The sequence below is a fragment of the Mobula hypostoma genome, chromosome 14 (assembly GCF_963921235.1).
Source record: "Mobula hypostoma chromosome 14, sMobHyp1.1, whole genome shotgun sequence".
NCBI lineage: Eukaryota > Metazoa > Chordata > Chondrichthyes > Myliobatiformes > Myliobatidae > Mobula > Mobula hypostoma.
This window is the reverse complement of record NC_086110.1, coordinates 63,159,907-63,176,773: the sequence shown is the minus strand read 5'-3', so window position 1 is coordinate 63,176,773 and position 16,867 is coordinate 63,159,907. Positions and strand designations below refer to the sequence as shown.

Genomic DNA, 16,867 nt, shown 5'->3' with positions numbered 1-16,867 from the left:
TCATAATTATTACAAACATGTACAACGAACTCTGTGTTTTTACAGTTTGGGTAACGGAAAATCATCCTTGCAGAATTCACAGATCATGACCCCGAAATCCGGGGCAGACATAGAACAGTATAGCGCAGTGCAGGCCTTTCTGCATCCAATGTTGTGCTGACCTATCTAAACTCAATCACGATCATTCTAAACTCCCCTTCCTGTGGAACCCATAACACTCCATTTTTCTTACATTCATGCGCCTATCGAAGAATCTCTTAAATGTCTCTAATGCACTTGCCTCTACCACCACCCTAGCAGTGTATTCATCTTGTGCAAAGATCTACCTCTGGCGTCTTCCCTAAACTTTCCTCCATTCATCTTAAAAAAAGATGTCCTCTGGTATTAGCGATTTCTGCCCCAGGAAAGAGGGCTGTCCGCTCTAGCTATGCCTCTTACAATTTTATTCAGCTCAATCAAGTTCCCTCTCCTCTTCCTTCCCTCCAGATATTAAATAGCGAATTAAAATTGGCTCTCATGTGAAAAAGTAAATAAGTAAACTCAAAACATATTCTTTTTCAAGTCGTGTTTCCTGACACAGGTGCAGATCATGTGGCTTGGTGTTATGGAAAGCCACAGCATAGAACAATTTCTTGGAACACAGGCCCCTTAGAATGTGGGGGTTACTTGTATTCAAGGAATGAAATCCTGTTAAAGCAGTCCAAGAGCTGTCAACAAAAGTTAAAGAACCAAAGCAAGACAGTAAAGATTATCAAAAACTAGGAAGGCTTTTAAACTCAGCAAAGGACGTCCACAAAAGTAATGGAATCATAGAAACTTACATCACAAAAAGCAGCTGTATGGTCTACTGTGGCAAAGCTGGACAAAAAGGACTTGAGACGAATAATACAGTGACAGTTTGTGGCTCTTATGGAATCATACAGTAATCAGCATGGCCACAGGCCCCTTGGCCCATCCAATTCATGCCAACCAGACTACGTAGATCCTCCTAGTCTTTTTTTTAAGTGAAAGACTCTTCCTACGCTACCCTCAGTAAGATGCAGACCCACACCTACACTAGCAAGGACTATAAGCTCAAGATAAAAAGATTTTGAAGATGGTGGAAAGGAAAATATTTACCAAAAAAAGAAAATTGTGTCCCTTAAGAGTTTAGAAGTATTAACTTGGGAAATAAGGAAATTATGGAGACTTGAACATCTTTAAGATAGAACCTTCAGAAACATCTCATGGATAGTGGAAAAGCAGGTGTCTAATGAGAGAACAGAAATAGAAGAAATAGAATAGAAGAAATTATTGATAGAAAATGTCAGCAAAATCCTGCAACTGATTGAAAACAGTATAGAATTTTAATTTAGATAGGTTCAGAAAAGGCAAATGTCTGGATTTTGATCTTCTAGAATTCCTTACTTTTCCTTTGTATTTGGAAAATAGCAAATACATTGGACTTTTGCAAAGAGACCGGAGAAAGAAAACAAGAATGTATTATACCAGTTAAGCTCAAAGGAAAGGGAAAATGTTAGAATCTCTTCGTGGAAAGAAAATAACAGAGCTCTTGGAAGAGCTTGATGGCCCGGATTAGCCTTAAAAATCCCTGTTGTTCAACATGAGCCTGCGGCATTTCCTTATGCAAGTGTCAGGAAGCTTGGAATTCCCATATGAGTGTGGTTTTGCCAACTACGCCCCGACCATCAGATTCTTTATGAAGTGCAGTACCACAGCACAAACTTCCTGCATTCTCCTGAGATTCACACAGCTCTTTGAAATATTTCTCTATTTCAAACAGAAATAGCTATGAGGGTTCTGGGCAAGTATTGGTTTATTCACTTCTGTAAATTACTTGCGTGCACTTCATGTTTTAAAGGTTTTATTAACTCATTTTTAATCATTTTTGTTTCTGTAATTGTTTGATTAACTTTTTCTCAATGTCAGAGAATTTAGAAACATGTGGCAAACAGGTTATAATATGGAGAAATGCAAAGTTATTCACGTTTGTACAAAAAGTGGAGAAGCATTACAGTTTCTAAACAGTCAAAGATTGGGAAATTTTGATATATCCAGAGGAACGTGGGTGTTCTTGTACAGGGAAATTAACATCCAGGTAAACCAGGCAATTAGGAAAGCAAATGGAACATTAACCTTTATTACAAAGGGATTGAAATGTAAGAGGAATAAAGTCTGACTGTAATTATTTAGTGCCTTGGTGAATTAACACCTGGTGTATAGTTTTAGTCTCCTTAACTAAGGAAGGATAGAGATGCCTTCAAGGGATTGCAGTGAAGGTTCACTAGATTGATTCCTGGGATGAGAAGACTGTCCCATGAGGCATATTTCAGTAGACTTTTCTTTCATACGCTTAAAGAATTTGAGGTGATCTCATTGGAATATGTGAAGTTTATAAGGGTTTGACAAGCATAGATACTAAAAGGATAAGTTCTTTGACAGGGGAATCTAAAACAAAGTGTGAGAATCTCAGAAAATGGGGTTGACTATTCAGGACTGAAATAAAAAGAAATTTCTTCACTCACATAATGTGTATCTTCGTAATCCTTTACACGAGAGAGTTTTGGATGCTTAGTAACAGAACATACTGAAACAGAGGCATATGGATTTCTGGATACTTCAGTGAATCAACAGATAACAGAGACTTTGCAGTGTAGAAATGAAATATTAAAATAATAATGATCTCAGTGAATATCATCACCGGTTCAAAAGGTTAAATAGCCCACCTCCACTTCAATTTCCCATCGTCTTATCTTGTGATAGCACCAGTCAATTATTGATTATTTAGATTCAACAGCTTGAGGTAGCTTGTTGGCAGCTTATTTTTTTAAAAGAGCACTCGCTTTGGTAAGGGAGGAATGGAAGAAGGAAAGAGGGAGTGAGTAAGGAAATGAAATCAGGAAGGGAGGAAGCATGATGATTGAAGGGGCAGAAGAAGGGGAAAACATGGGAGAGGAAGTGACAGATTGAGAAAGGAAGTGGAATGAGAGGATGGATGTTGGTACTTGGACCTAGCAGTTTGCACAGCTGGCATGTTCAGTTCCAATGCAAACTGTATAGTCAACAACTTATAGTTTTGTAGTGTGCTCTTTTAATGTTCATGGATATAACAACCTACTTTGGCAACTGCAATTTTATTTCAACTGTAATGTATTTGCGTTATCAACCAATTTCAACCATTCAACCAGGAGCATATTGAAGTTGCATAGCTTGGGTCCGAGAGCAAGGAACGACTTAAGGCTCGGACGATTTGAGTGCTGGGCTGGACTGAAAAGGTCAGGTTTTCGGGGCTGGCGGCAAGGGATGGGACAGTTCAGCTTGCTGCTCTACGAGGTTTACTCATCTCTGCACTGAACTGAGGATGTGGCCTGCAACTAACGGGCTTCTGTGGACTTATTTTCGTGAACTTCAGCTCTGAATGATATTTGCTTACTTTCATTGTTTGCATGATTTGCTTTTTCTTCTCTGCACATTGGATTTTCGATGGTTCTGTCTGTAATGAAACGAATCTTAAGGTTGTGTAAAGTAAATATACTTTGATAATAAATGTATTTTGAACTTTGAACAATTTCCCCTTGTTATAAACTCAATCTTGACTTTGACTTGTCTCTTGTAATATTCGTTCAAATGTGTTCAACAACAGCCTATTTTCCCTCTAGTAAAGTCCTACGCTCTCTTTATGGGAACCTCTCTTTAAGAGGGATCTGAGGGACAACTTCTTCATGCAGAGGGTGGTGTTTACGAGGGGTGATTGATAAGTTCATGGCCTAAGGTAGAAGGAGTCGATTTTAGAAAACCTAGCACATTTATTTTTCAACATAGTCCCCTCCTACATTTACACACTTAGTCCAGCTGTCGTGTAGCATACGGATCCCTTCTTTGTAGAAGTCGGTGTCTTGGACCTCCAGAAAGTGGTCCACAGCAGGGGTGATTGATAAGTTTGTGGCCTAAGGTAGAAGGAGATGAGTTATAAACTTCAAACTTTCTGTATAATCACTCAGAGTTAAACTGCATGTGCATGTAATGAGAGCTGTATAACTCATCTCCTTCTACCTTAGGCCACAAACTTATCAATCACCTTGCTGTGGACCACTTTCTGGAGGTCCAAGATGCCGACTTCTACAAAGAAGGGATCCGTATGCTCCACGACCACTGGACTGAGTGTGTAAATGTAGGTGGGGACTATGTTGAAAAATAAATGTGCTAGGTTTTTCAAAGTTGACTCCTTCTACCTTAGGCCAGGAACTTATCAATCACTCCTCGTATACTCATTGAGCTATCAGAGGAAGTCATTTAAGCATGAATAACATTAGACAGGTGTTTGGATATGAAAAGTTGATAGGGTTATTGGCTAAACACAGGCAAATGGGACTTACATGGGCACCTCGATCGACATGAACATGTTGGAATGAAGGGCCTGTTAATGCCTGTTAAACCTATGACTCCCTGACAAATTTCCTTGACGTGACAAGAGTGGAAATGAATTATTCAACCAGATCATTGACTAGAATGATACTTCTCTCATTCTGCCTTAAAAGCCACTGCTCTAGATAATTCACACAGAGATAGATGCAGCCAAAAGCCATTCATAGAGCCAGAGAAATTCCTGTTTCTGGGCCAAGTCAGTTTTGTACATTTTCAGTTAAGGCGTTGCAACAATGAGCAAACATTATTATGGTAATAAAGCGACAGAAATGTCAAGGGCAGCTTTATTACTATTGTATATTAACGCTGAGGCTAGAAATTACAGACTATGCTGTACATACACAGGGGTTCAGCAGTCTTGAATTAAACTCCTCTCTAGGCTTTTTTTAACACCAGTCTCAACTCATTTAAAATAACGCATGCATTAAAACATTGCAGTGATGATCTTGGTACAAATCCATTAAACATTTATAGAACAGTAGTGCCAAATACAATCTCAATTCTGTAAAGCACTAACATAAGCATGTTGCATGTCATCACTACGGTACACTGATACCTTGCCCACTCCACAGCACAAAAAGCCATTGTATTGTCTCTTCAGACTGTGATTTTATCCAAATCACTGGCATCTGAGGATGGAAAATTGTTGAAAAAAAACAAATCTGTTCTCAAAGGTTTTTGAAAAGACAAGAATGTGTTGAAGTGTTTCAAGTTTGTGGGTTCTTATATAGTTTGACAATTCTGCAATGGTTGCACAGCAGAGGAAAATTGTGGTCGTGTTACAGGAATGAAGGGGTGCAGTGCAAAGGCATAGTTTTCATTGTTACATGTCAGGCCAAGGCACCCAAGCCAAACGTAATTACAAAAATTTGAAAAAAAGGGAACTAACAGATGATTTTACCAAAGTAGCATTGAAAACAGACTTAGGACATATTCAGTGGCTATTAATTTGAACACAACTACAGAAAGAAACTGCATTTTTTTCTGGCATCTAATGTGTCATTAAGACCTTGCAAAGTTCTTCACCTTTAAGTTCAGTCAAACGTACCAGTTAATTAAAAGAAGCAAGATCTCACGACTATAAACAAATACACTATTCTGATTAGGGAAAAAGTGTTGGACCAACTGCCCGGAGGTGTCCCTGGTTTTTGTCAATGAGAGGCTTCAGTTTGAAGTCTCAAAAAATGCTACACTCCCTCAGCGTTGCATTGAAGTGTCAGCCAGGATTATGTGCTCAAGTCTGTAATGAGAACTGATCCAGAGCCTCCTTGTTCAGAGGCTGAGTAATACCATGTGAGATCACCTGACATTTAAGGGATGTAAAGTGAGGCAAACAGGCGTTTTAGGAATCACATAATAACTTGTATCTCGCCAACAAAATAGATGAAGCAGTAGTGTTGCTTGTACAACTATCCAATCATTGTTTGTAAGTCTCATTTTCCTGCTATTTTAAGATGTTTATCTTCCCTCATTTTTATTTATCTAACCCAAATATCTCTGAAATATTTTGGCTTTCTCTGTGGGTTCTGCTCAATGCATCTACCAGCTATTCCTACCCAAGGTAGCATAGTGGCTAGCGTAATGCTTCAGAATGCCAGCGATCAGAGTTCTATTCACACTGCTGTCCGTAATCTTGTGGGTTTCTTCAGGCACTTCAATGCGCCCCTCCCCGACATTCCAAAAACATACAAATTAGTAAAGGATATCCTTACTGTCCTAAGTTATTGTGTGTTATATGTGTGTTATGTGCACTACTGTGCCTTTCACCTGGTTTGGAGAAATGCTGTCTTGTTTTACGGTATACATGTATATAGTTAAATGACAATAAACTTGACTTGACTGGTGGGCATGCTATGTTGGCATCAGAATCATGGTAAGACTTGCGGGCTGTCGCCGGCACATATTGCGACTCTGTTGGTCATTGATATAAATGGCACCTTTCACTGTATTTTGAAGCTCTGGGGTACATATGACAAATAAAGCTGATCTTTTAATCTTTAAGTGTGTGGGTCTAAATAGCTTACATCCCCTGCCAATAGGGATGAATGAATTACATATTAAAAAAAGAATTGATAGATGATTCTCCCCTCCATTAGCTTAGGAGTACCTCATCCAATTTGAGCGTATCAGAGTAAGCTAACTTACTTGACACATACAGCAGGTCCTTTCAACAACTCGGCCTTCTGGACCCATACCAGAACTATGCTACAAAGTTGATTTTACATCATTTGTTAATAAAACAGCCATAAATGGTGCATCAGAGAGGGCATTTTATATAGCTTCATTATTAATGAGGGAGCAATTAACAATGCCTGGTATATCAAAGACCATTACAGAGAGTGCTTTATATGGGTAATCCATTAATGAGGGATCCATAAATAAATCAGAGGTTGCAACACCTCACAGAATGTTATAATGGGGGTTAATGTGTGTTAACCCTTAGTGAGTCAGCACATCCTGAGACTCCCCAGGCTTGCTGAGTTCATATTTTTGAGTTTCAGTTGAAACAAACGCTAATAATAATAATTACTGTAATGTTAAGTCTGTGCACAAAAATGAGAAGGAAGTTGAAATGCAAAAATCAGTGCCTTACTTATTCCATTTTCTTTGCTCCACCCGCAATTTTAGAGTTGTGAGTCTTACACCACTACAGCACAGAAACAGGCCCTTTGGTCCATCTACTCTGTGCTGAACTAACATTCTGCTTAGTCCCATCAACCCGCACCTGGACTAAAGCCCTCCATACCCCTCCCATTCATGTACTTGTCCGAACTTCTCTTAAACGTTGCAAATGAACTCCCATCTACCACTTCCACTGGCCACTCATTCCACACTCACACCACACTCTGAGTGAAGAAGCTCCCGCTCATGTTTCCCTTAAATGTTTCACCTTTTACCCTTAACCTAATCTAAGTCTAGTCTCACTCAACTTCAGTGCAAAAAGCCTGCTTGCATTAACCCTACCTACACCCCTCATAATTTTGATACCAATCTGCAGTGATTTGCTTTTATTACAAATTCTAGATTTTAAAAAAGAATGGAATATTATAAAATCTGCAGATGCTGGTCCTGAGGACGGGCCTTGGCCTGAATGACTCTAAACGTCGACTGTTTAATCTTTCCCATAGATGCTGCCTGACCTGCTGAGTTCCTCTGGTGGAATATTATACACTTATTTTTTTCTCTCCACCTCCCATGTCCCACCATTTATTTTGGAGGCAAAATATGACAATACAGGGCATTAATCGGTGGATAGCTAATTTGTAGTCCATTTCTTCAGGCAAGGTTTTGGTCCACCTAATCAATGTGACATAAAAATGACCAGGAATATTTGAAGTTCAAAGAGGCAGCTGATAAGGGCTAAGGTGGTGGTACAAGTGCATGGAAGGGGTAGAGAAAAGTTCAAACTGATGCAGGATTGCAGTAAGAGGCCACCTTATGTGGATTTTTCAGTTTTTCCACCCTCTGGTGCCAAAGGAAAATCCAGGCTAGCATCTGGCTTTAGTGCCAGCAGCGGTTCAGTGGGCAGAATTCTGGGCTCTGAGCCAGAATGCTATGGGTGAAGTTTCAGTCCAGTTACTTGAACACAGAAATGTTGACGGATGACTGGTTGCAGTACTGTGAGAGTTGTGCACCATCAGAGAAGCTCTCTTTTCAACTTGGTGGATGGAAAAGATGCTCCATCTCTCTTTCAAAGCAGAGCAGAGAAGGCATCCCTCGAATCCTGAACAATATTTATCATTCACTTAACATTATCATCAGATTGATTGGCACCAGAATGTGTAGCAACACTTGCAGGCTGCCCCCAGTGCATTCTTGGGCGTGCTGGTTTTTAATGCAAACAATGTATTTCAGCGTATATTTTGATGTCTACGTGATAAGTATATCTGACTCTGAGGTGACTTGGATAAAAATGTGCAAGATGATAAGAGGCATAGATTGAGTGGATTGCCAGAGACTTTTTTCATGGGGTGGAAATGGCTAATACAAAGGGGAAAAAATTTTAAGGTGATTGAAGGAAAGTATAGGGGTTGTCAGAGGGAGTTTTTTTTAAAACACAGAGTGGTGAGTGTGTGGAATATGTGCCACTCAGGGGTGGTGGTTGAGGCAGATACATTAAGGGCATTTAAGAAGCTCTTAGATAAGCACATGGATGGTAGAAAAATGGAGGGCTACATACAAGGGAAGGGTTAGATTGATCTTAGAGCAGGTCAAAAGGTGAGCCCAACATTGTGAGTCAAAGGACAGTACTGTGCTCTAATGTTCCATGTTTTATGAATCTGAAACGGAATCAGAATCAAATTAAGGGAACTTGCTGTGCATGATGAGGTGAACAAGGCCCTTCCTTCCACCTTTGCCTACACTTCATCAGTACTTCAATAGCAATGTGGTGCTTTAACACACTCTGAAAGATATAAGATAAATGAAAAACTTTTATTTCTTCTCTCTAACACAGATAGAACTGAAGGTGCGAGATGGTTACCAAGGTCTTGCAACATCTTCACTAACTCAATTATTTTTAAAAACACAATGAGGGGAAAACAGAAAGGTCACAACTTGCGCATGAGATAATGTTACAAGGCACAGACTTAGACAAAATGAAAAATATGAACTTTGTTTTGTTAAAGACAGCACCGAGGATGAAAGTGACCAAAATTAACCTTGTTTGACTCAGAGCTAAAACTCACCCTGACATTTTGAGGCTCTGAAATCAGAGCAAACAAGCCACAATGAATGGCACTCATCACTTTCAGTCTGTTGAGAAACCCCTTCTGAATTCTTTACTTAAGAACCTGCTATACTATTTTTTAACAGCATTAAGTCATGTATTTAAGAAGTGGAGAAGCAATATGGATATAAAAACCCTATGACAGGTCAATTTTACAAATGTGTTGAGCCTTGTTTCTGATATTGTTTGAACTGATCATCTGTCAACAACAAAGGCTGGCTCTGTTATAGGAGACAAACTAGACATACTGGGGCTGTGGTAGAGCAATGGACCCTATAGAAAATCCTGGCAATTCTAGACAATGTTCTTCACCCTCTGCATGCACCTTGGCTGAAAGGAGGAGCACTTTTAGTAATGGACTAAGACAACTCCGCTGCTACAAAGAGTGCAACATGAGGTCATTCTTACCCTCGGCCATTAGGCTCTATAATGGGTCAACCTAGACCCAGGGAAGTGATGACTCTCTCCTGTTAGACTATTTGAGGTAACTTTTATTTATTCTTTCTTACTTCTCTTCTGATATTTGTATATCTGCGCTCTTGTAATGCTACCGTGATACCGTAATTCCTTTTGGAATCAATAAAGCATCTATCTATCTAACTTCACCTAAGGGGCAGCTTTTCCAGAGGTTTACATTTCAAAAGTAAATTCACGATCAAAGTACATATATGTTACCATATAGTACCTCAAGATTCATGTACTTGCAGAGATTTGCAGGAAAAAAGAAATGCATTAGAATTTTATGAAAAACTATACATAAACAGCCAAAGACTGACAAACAGCCAATGTGCAAAAGAAGACAAACTGTGCAAATAAAATAATACTGAGAACATGAATTGTAGAGAGTCCTTGGAAGTGAGTCTATAGGTTATAGAATCAATTTAGAGTAGTGGTGATTGAAGTTATCAATGCTGGTTCAGGAGCCTGACGGTCGTAGTTAATAACTGTTCCTAAACGTGATGGGGTTGGACCTAAGGCATCCGGACCTGCTGCCAACGGTAGTAGAGAGAAAGGAGCATGTTCTAAATGACGGAGTTATTTGATGATAGATACTGCTTTTTTGTGGCAGTGCTCCATACAAATGTACTCAATGGTGGGGAGGACTTTGCATTGTCCACCAGTTTCTGTAGCCTTTTCAGTTCCTAGGCGTTGGTATTTCAATATAGGCCATGATGCAACCAGTTAGGATTCTCTCCACTGGGTCAGCACCCCTTATAGTTTAGGGGTTTTTTGAACTACCCTCGTTATAGTTAAACTATCCCTCCTATTTAATTGGTTATAAATAGCCAGGAGTACTCCCACTAAAAGGAGATAATACGGTAACTACACAAACTCTAACTTCCTTCCTTGTTTATTCTCCATGGCGAGCTTTGCTGCCAATACTCACTATTCGAGCAGTGAAGTTTAGGAAGGTAGTTCAAAAGAACTGACCTGTCAATTATCTTTTGAAGGAGATTCTTTAAAGTTAAGAGACTGGCAGAAGAAGACCTCTGGTCAGGCAGCAACTATGGAAAAGAGAAAACAGTCCATCTGGGTACCCTCCAACTTGATGGCATGAATATCAATTTCTCCTTCCGGTGAACAAATTCCTCCCAGCCTCCTTCTATTCCCCAATCTGATTTTTCTTCTCTCTCACCTGCCTATTACTTCCCCCCATCCTCCCAAGTCCCTTTCTCCTTCCCTTTCTCCCGTTGTCCACTCTCCTCTCCTATCAGATTCCCTCTTCTCCAGTCCTTGACCATTCCCACCCACCTGGCTTCACCTATCACCTTCCAGCTAGCCTCTTTGCCTTTCCCTCACCATTTTATTCTGGCACCTTCCCCTCTTCTTTCTTAGTCCTGAGAAGGGTCTCAGCCCAAAACATCACCTGTTTATTAACTTCCATAGATGCTACCTGACCTGCTGAGTTCCTCCAGCATTCTGTGTACATATTGCTTTGCATTTCCAGCATCTGTAGACTTTCTTGTGTTTGTGGCTGAGTACCCCTCTTCCGTTTCTATATCTGTATAAAAACCTGTGATCAGGATAAAACCAAGCATGTAAAAAAAATTTAAAAACATACAATTATAATCACAAAAAATAAAAGTAAGTGGAATAGAGAAAAGGAAACATTTGAAAGCATAAACGCTGGACAGTTATCTCACAAAGGTTAAGTTCAGCAACAATGCCCAAAATGTGCTTAACCAGCAACTTCAGCATGAAGAGTCCAAAATCCTGAGCAACAATTTAATTTATGGCACTACAAGAACAAAGAAGAACCCTGGTTGTATTACAAGAATGTGTTTTAGCAAAATCCCACAAGATTTATTTATAATGAGTTTCTATGTACCGCAAAATTCTCACAAGAATTCATTATATATAGATCTTAATAATGACAGTAGAATTGCTGATCTACTTGTTATTTATCCATTGATCATATTTATAAAGTATTTTGTACAAGGCCCTTAGATTTGTATGGCCTTCACCATTGCCCTTTCTTTACCAAGTGCCAGAAAGACCTAGCTTCCATTTGATCACCATCAGCTTTAAATTCTTGGGTGTTAATATTACAGAGGACCTGTCTGAAGAAAGCCCATCAGCACCTCTATTTCTTTAGAGTCTGCGGAGATTCAGAATGGCATCTAAAACTCTGACAAACTTCGATAGGTGTGTAGTGGAGAGTATACTGACTGGCCGCATCATGGCATGGTATGGAAATCACCAAGGTCCTTCAACAGAAAATCCTACAGAAGGTAGTGGATGCAGACCAGTATATCACAGGTAAAGCCCTCTCAACCACTGAGCATGTCTACATGAAACGCCGTCATAGGAAAGTAGCATCTGTCATCAGCGATCCCTGCCACCCAGATCATGCTCTTTTCCCGCTACTTCCATCAGGTAAAAGGTGCCTTAGACTCCCACCACCTGGTTCAGGAACAGTTACTACCCCTTAACCATCAGTCTCTTGAATAAAAGGCGATAACTACACTCACTTGCCCCATCATCGGAATGTTCCTACAACCAATGATCACACTTCAAGGACTCTTTATCTCATTATTTCATGTTTTCATTATTTATTGCTATCCACTTATACTTCCATTTGCACAGTTTGTTGTCTTCTGCACTCTGGCTGATCTTTCATTGATCCTGTTATAGTTACTATTCTATAGATTTGCTAAGTACGCCATAAGAAAATGAAACTCAGGGTTGTATAAGGTGACATATGAGTACTTTGATCATAAAATATACTTTAAACTTTGAACCCAGAGTGGCATTGCAGGAGGTAAAGTCCAAGCAGGTACAATCCTCTGAAACTATCCTCTGCTCCCAGTCTGAATCACTCACTCACACAGCAAATTTCCTCCTGAAGGATAGGGAAGGCTCAGCCAAGTCAGTCACACAGATTTAAATACTGGCCTCAGGAATCAAGCCAATAGCTGTTCCAAGTTTCACTGCCTAATTCACAGATTCGCTGGTTACCTTGAGTAGCCTCGTATCTCCATTCAGCTGGCAACAGCAAGCAACTTAAAGAGGTTACGTTGTATCCTCAGTAATGTAATCACAAGATAATTGGGCAGCTTGAAATGATCTTCTGTTCCCACTTCCAATCGCTCTTTCTCATCCCTTTAAGAAGCGTTCAGAGGGAGAACATTCAAATGTCACACAGACAACGTCATAAGCCAGGATTGAACCCAGGTTTCTGAAACTGTGATGCAGCAGCTCCACTGAACCCCAAAATTTAAGTTCCAAATAAGAAGGCTGGTCAATGGAAAAAAAACTACTGGCCTTTTGCCCGGCCTTCCAGAATGCAGAAGCAACACCCATTCATATTTGTTTGTTCATTATGTGTCATGTTGTACGACATGGGTGAACATGGTCTTTCCATGATGATGATTGCTCTTGGCAAATTCTTCAACAGAAGTGGTTTGCCATGGGCAGTGCCCCCAGCCGTTATCAATACTCTTCAGAGACTGCCTGGCATCAGTGGTCACATAACCAGGATTTGAGATATTTCACCAGCTGCTCACATGACCATCTGCCACCTGCCCCTGATCTGGGGCTAAGCAGGTGCTACACCTTGCTCAAGGATGATCTGCAAACTAGCAGAGAGGAGAAGCACCTTACACCTCCTTTGGTAGAAATACATCTCCACCCACCACCCTCTATTCATATTATGAATGAGAAAAATAAAGCTTTCCGTCAATAATACTAGACAGAATTAAGTTGCATTGTCTAAGGAAAGAATTGTGACAGTCCTGTAACAGGAATTTTCCCAGTAACCTTTAATCACAGTGGCTTTAGTTTACTTTTAACTCTTTACACATTCGTTAATTGTATGTTGTCTCAGTCAATCAGCCACACACAGTGGGATATTGTTTACATGAAACCCTTGGGAATCTGGTTTCTGTGAAAGCTTTGGATGTGCAACACTCCAATTCTTTCATTATAGTTTAACCGCTTAGGAAATGGATAGGAAAACCACAGGGGAAAAAAAAACATTGCAGGAAATAGAGGATGCACACAGTTGTTTCTAAGTTCTTATAATGTAAAACCTGTTTAATACTGGCAGTTGCAAATTTACATCACATCAGCCTGTATTACCAACATGGCTAAACTCTCAGACTGAGTACAATGACCTAGAATCTAGCATTGATATAGATGGAAAAAGTTTGTGTCTGTAGTCATTATTCACGAAAGTGGGGGTAATATAAATATTTACAATGTGCATGATAACCCCAAAATTACGGTCAGTGATAACAGCATATCTTTAACAAGCAACACCATTAGCGATCTTCTCAGAAGAAACCCAAAATCAGTCAAACTGATGAAAATTTAAGACACTTATGAACTTATACTGCCTTAAAATATCCTAAACATCTGAAACTGTTTCATGGGATCCTAAAAATCTTTAATACTGATCAAACAAACATAATTTCTCTAACTTGAGGTAATTCCCCCCCCCCCACTCCATTACCCACTCTGGCTCCCCTCTTACCTCTTTTATTCTCCTCACCTGCCTATTACCTCCTTCTGGTGCCCGGCCTCCTTCTGGTGCCCGACCCCCTTCCCTTTCTCCCATGGTCTACTCTCTCCCCTATCAGATTCCTTCTTCAGCCCTCCTGCCTTTTCCACCTATCTATCACCACTCAGCTTCTCACTTCACCCCCATTCCCCTGCCAACCAGGCTTCACCTATTACTTTCTAGCTGTTCTCTTTCCCATAAAAAAATTTAAAAAGGAAGCTTTTCTCCTTCCCCTCCACCCCCACCTTCTTGTTTTGGCTTCTTTCTCCTTCCTTTCCAGTCCTGATGAAGGGTCTTGACCCAAAACCTCAATTGTTTATTCCCCTCCATAGATGCTGCCTGACCTGCTGAGTTCCTCCAGCATTTTATATGTGTTAGTCTGGATTTCCAGCAGCTGCAGAATCTCTTGCCTTGAAAATCATAATTACCACTTAACGAGCATAATACATTAATGCAAACTTATGTATTTATACATTAATTCTCTTAGATATCGCAAATATTTCAAAATATGAGAAATCTACAGATGCTGGAAACCCAAAGCAACACACACAAAACACTGGAGGAATTCAGCAGGCCAGGCAGCATCTATGGAAAAGAGTAAACAGTTGAGGTTTGGGGCCGATACCTGTCTTCAGGACTGAAGAAGAGTCAAGCCCGAAGAGTCGACTGTACAATTAAACATTGCTCCCTGGTTTGTGACTGGAGTTCAGGCAGTTTGATGGCATCACAAACTCTGGATTGCAGGGATTCCACTAATGTGATACCTGGCACAAGAACAGGATGCAAATGGGGAGCTTTCTTCAAAGCCAACAGAAGCTTTACCAACAAGCAGAGTTTCTGGGCTAAAGAATTCACTTTTAAAGTATTTCACCAGCTCGAAAATACTTTGGGAGCTCCCAAGTTTCTGAGGGGTTTTCTCTGTAACTTCCAGCTGGCTTATATGGAAGACAGACAGTTCCCTGTCACATTGAAGGAAGAGAATCAGAGATAGCATTAAAGCTTCCCCAGCACTTGCTCGTGGTAAAACTGTATCAGCCCTACAGGACATCTGGCAGTCTATTTTATTTCCAAACATTTGACCAGAGCTAGTGCATACTCCAAAAAGGAAACACAGTGAGAAAAGAACACGAGAAAAAAGATAATGGCACCTGCATAGGCTAACTGATCTTAATACTGGTGGGAAAGTTGCATAAATCAAAGATTTCTAATCAAGTCCAAAATGAACATTTGGAATTCATTTACTGATTAGTGTTGCAAGGAGGGCTACAAATTTAAACAAAAGGCCCATTCTGTGCAAAGGAAAATACTCTTCAAAGAATAAAGAAATATCTCTGGGAGGTTTATGCATTGAATCTGATTGCACTCAAGTGTGTTAAGCAGTCAGCCAAGAAAGATTAGGCTAAACAAAAAAGATGCAAAGTAGGGGAGATGAAAGAACTGTAAAAAAAAACAAAATAGGGAATCCAGTTATAAACCTAAAGACGGCCAAGGAGGTGACCAGCAACATAGCTAAGAGGTGCACACGGAAACAGGTTGGGCCTTCTAAGAGGTAAAAACAGAAGTATGGAAGGAACTGAGGGGCTGGAGAAGGAATCTGATAGGGGAGGAGAGTAGACCATGGGAGAAAGGGAAGGGGGACGGGCACCAGAAGGAGGTAATAGGCAGGTGAGGAGAATAAAAGAGGTAAGAGGGGATGGCGTCTTCCCCTGGGATCAACGATGGTGGACCCCCTAAGAGGCAAGGAAATGCAAGCCAATAGAATCCAAAGGTCAACAGAAGGGGTAGCCAATCAGGACTGAGGCAAGTAAACAGAGCCCTGTATAAATGCGAGAGAGAAACACCAACAGCTCGCACTGCAGATATCACCTTGACTGGTGACGAAACATCAGCGAGCTAATTACCAAGCTCGGCGAACACCGCAACGTCAAACGTGAATAAATATATAACGTTCACATATAGATCTTGGCATCTCATCCCAGTTCTGTTCAAGCTCTGAAATGAATTTCGATTTCTGCCTCCTTTATGCAAGCTGTTGACAAACGGCACGGTTGTGTCCAGGCTGGTTTTGAATGGAGTCACTGTTCCGCCTTGAGTTGGGTCAACAACTTGTAATGGAATGAGTTGAGTAAACCTCACTGTATTCCTTTATGACAAATATACCTCTGCTTAGGCAAAGAGGCCATAACTCAACACAATACTCCATGCAATCTCACCAAGACCTTGTATAATTGCTGTCAGGCATCTTTATTCCTCACTCAAATTCTCTTATAATGAAGCTCATAATACCAGTTGCCTTCCCGAAAAGGCTACAGAAATTGGTGCATACACCAGGTCATCACACCACTGAGTACATTTACATGGAGTGCTGCCACAAGAAAATACCATCTATTTTCAAAACCTCCCCCTCTCACCCACCCTAACCCCCCCCGCCCCCGACGATCCAGCCATGCTCTTTCCTCATTACTACCATTGTGTAGTGGTACAGAAGCCTTATGTCCGTCAAAACCACGTTCAGGAACAGCCACCAGGCCCTTGAACCAATGGTGAAAACTTCAATCATTCATTACTGATCCTACAATTCACAGACTCACTTTCAAGTACTCTTAACAACTCAATATTATTTATTTTTACTTGTACAGCTTGTCTTTTGCACATCGGTTGTTTATCAGTCTCTGTCAGTTCATGTATAGTTTTTCATGAAATTCTATTGT

At 40.4% G+C, this 16,867-nt stretch overlaps 1 protein-coding gene across 4 annotated transcripts in view; it reads right to left on the bottom strand.

Moving 5' to 3' along the window:
- wwox (WW domain containing oxidoreductase) overlaps nt 1–16,867 on the bottom strand; it is a 1,184,285-nt gene that overhangs the window by 148,170 nt on the left and 1,019,248 nt on the right. Inside the window, exon 10 of one of the 4 annotated variants that reach the window (XM_063067209.1) lies at nt 11,054–11,168. The exons of the other annotated variants lie outside the window; for them this stretch is intronic. Within the exon in view, the coding sequence (XP_062923279.1) occupies nt 11,054–11,168 (115 nt within the window). The remainder of the gene's footprint in view (nt 1–11,053; nt 11,169–16,867) is intronic. 4 annotated transcript variants of the gene reach the window in all.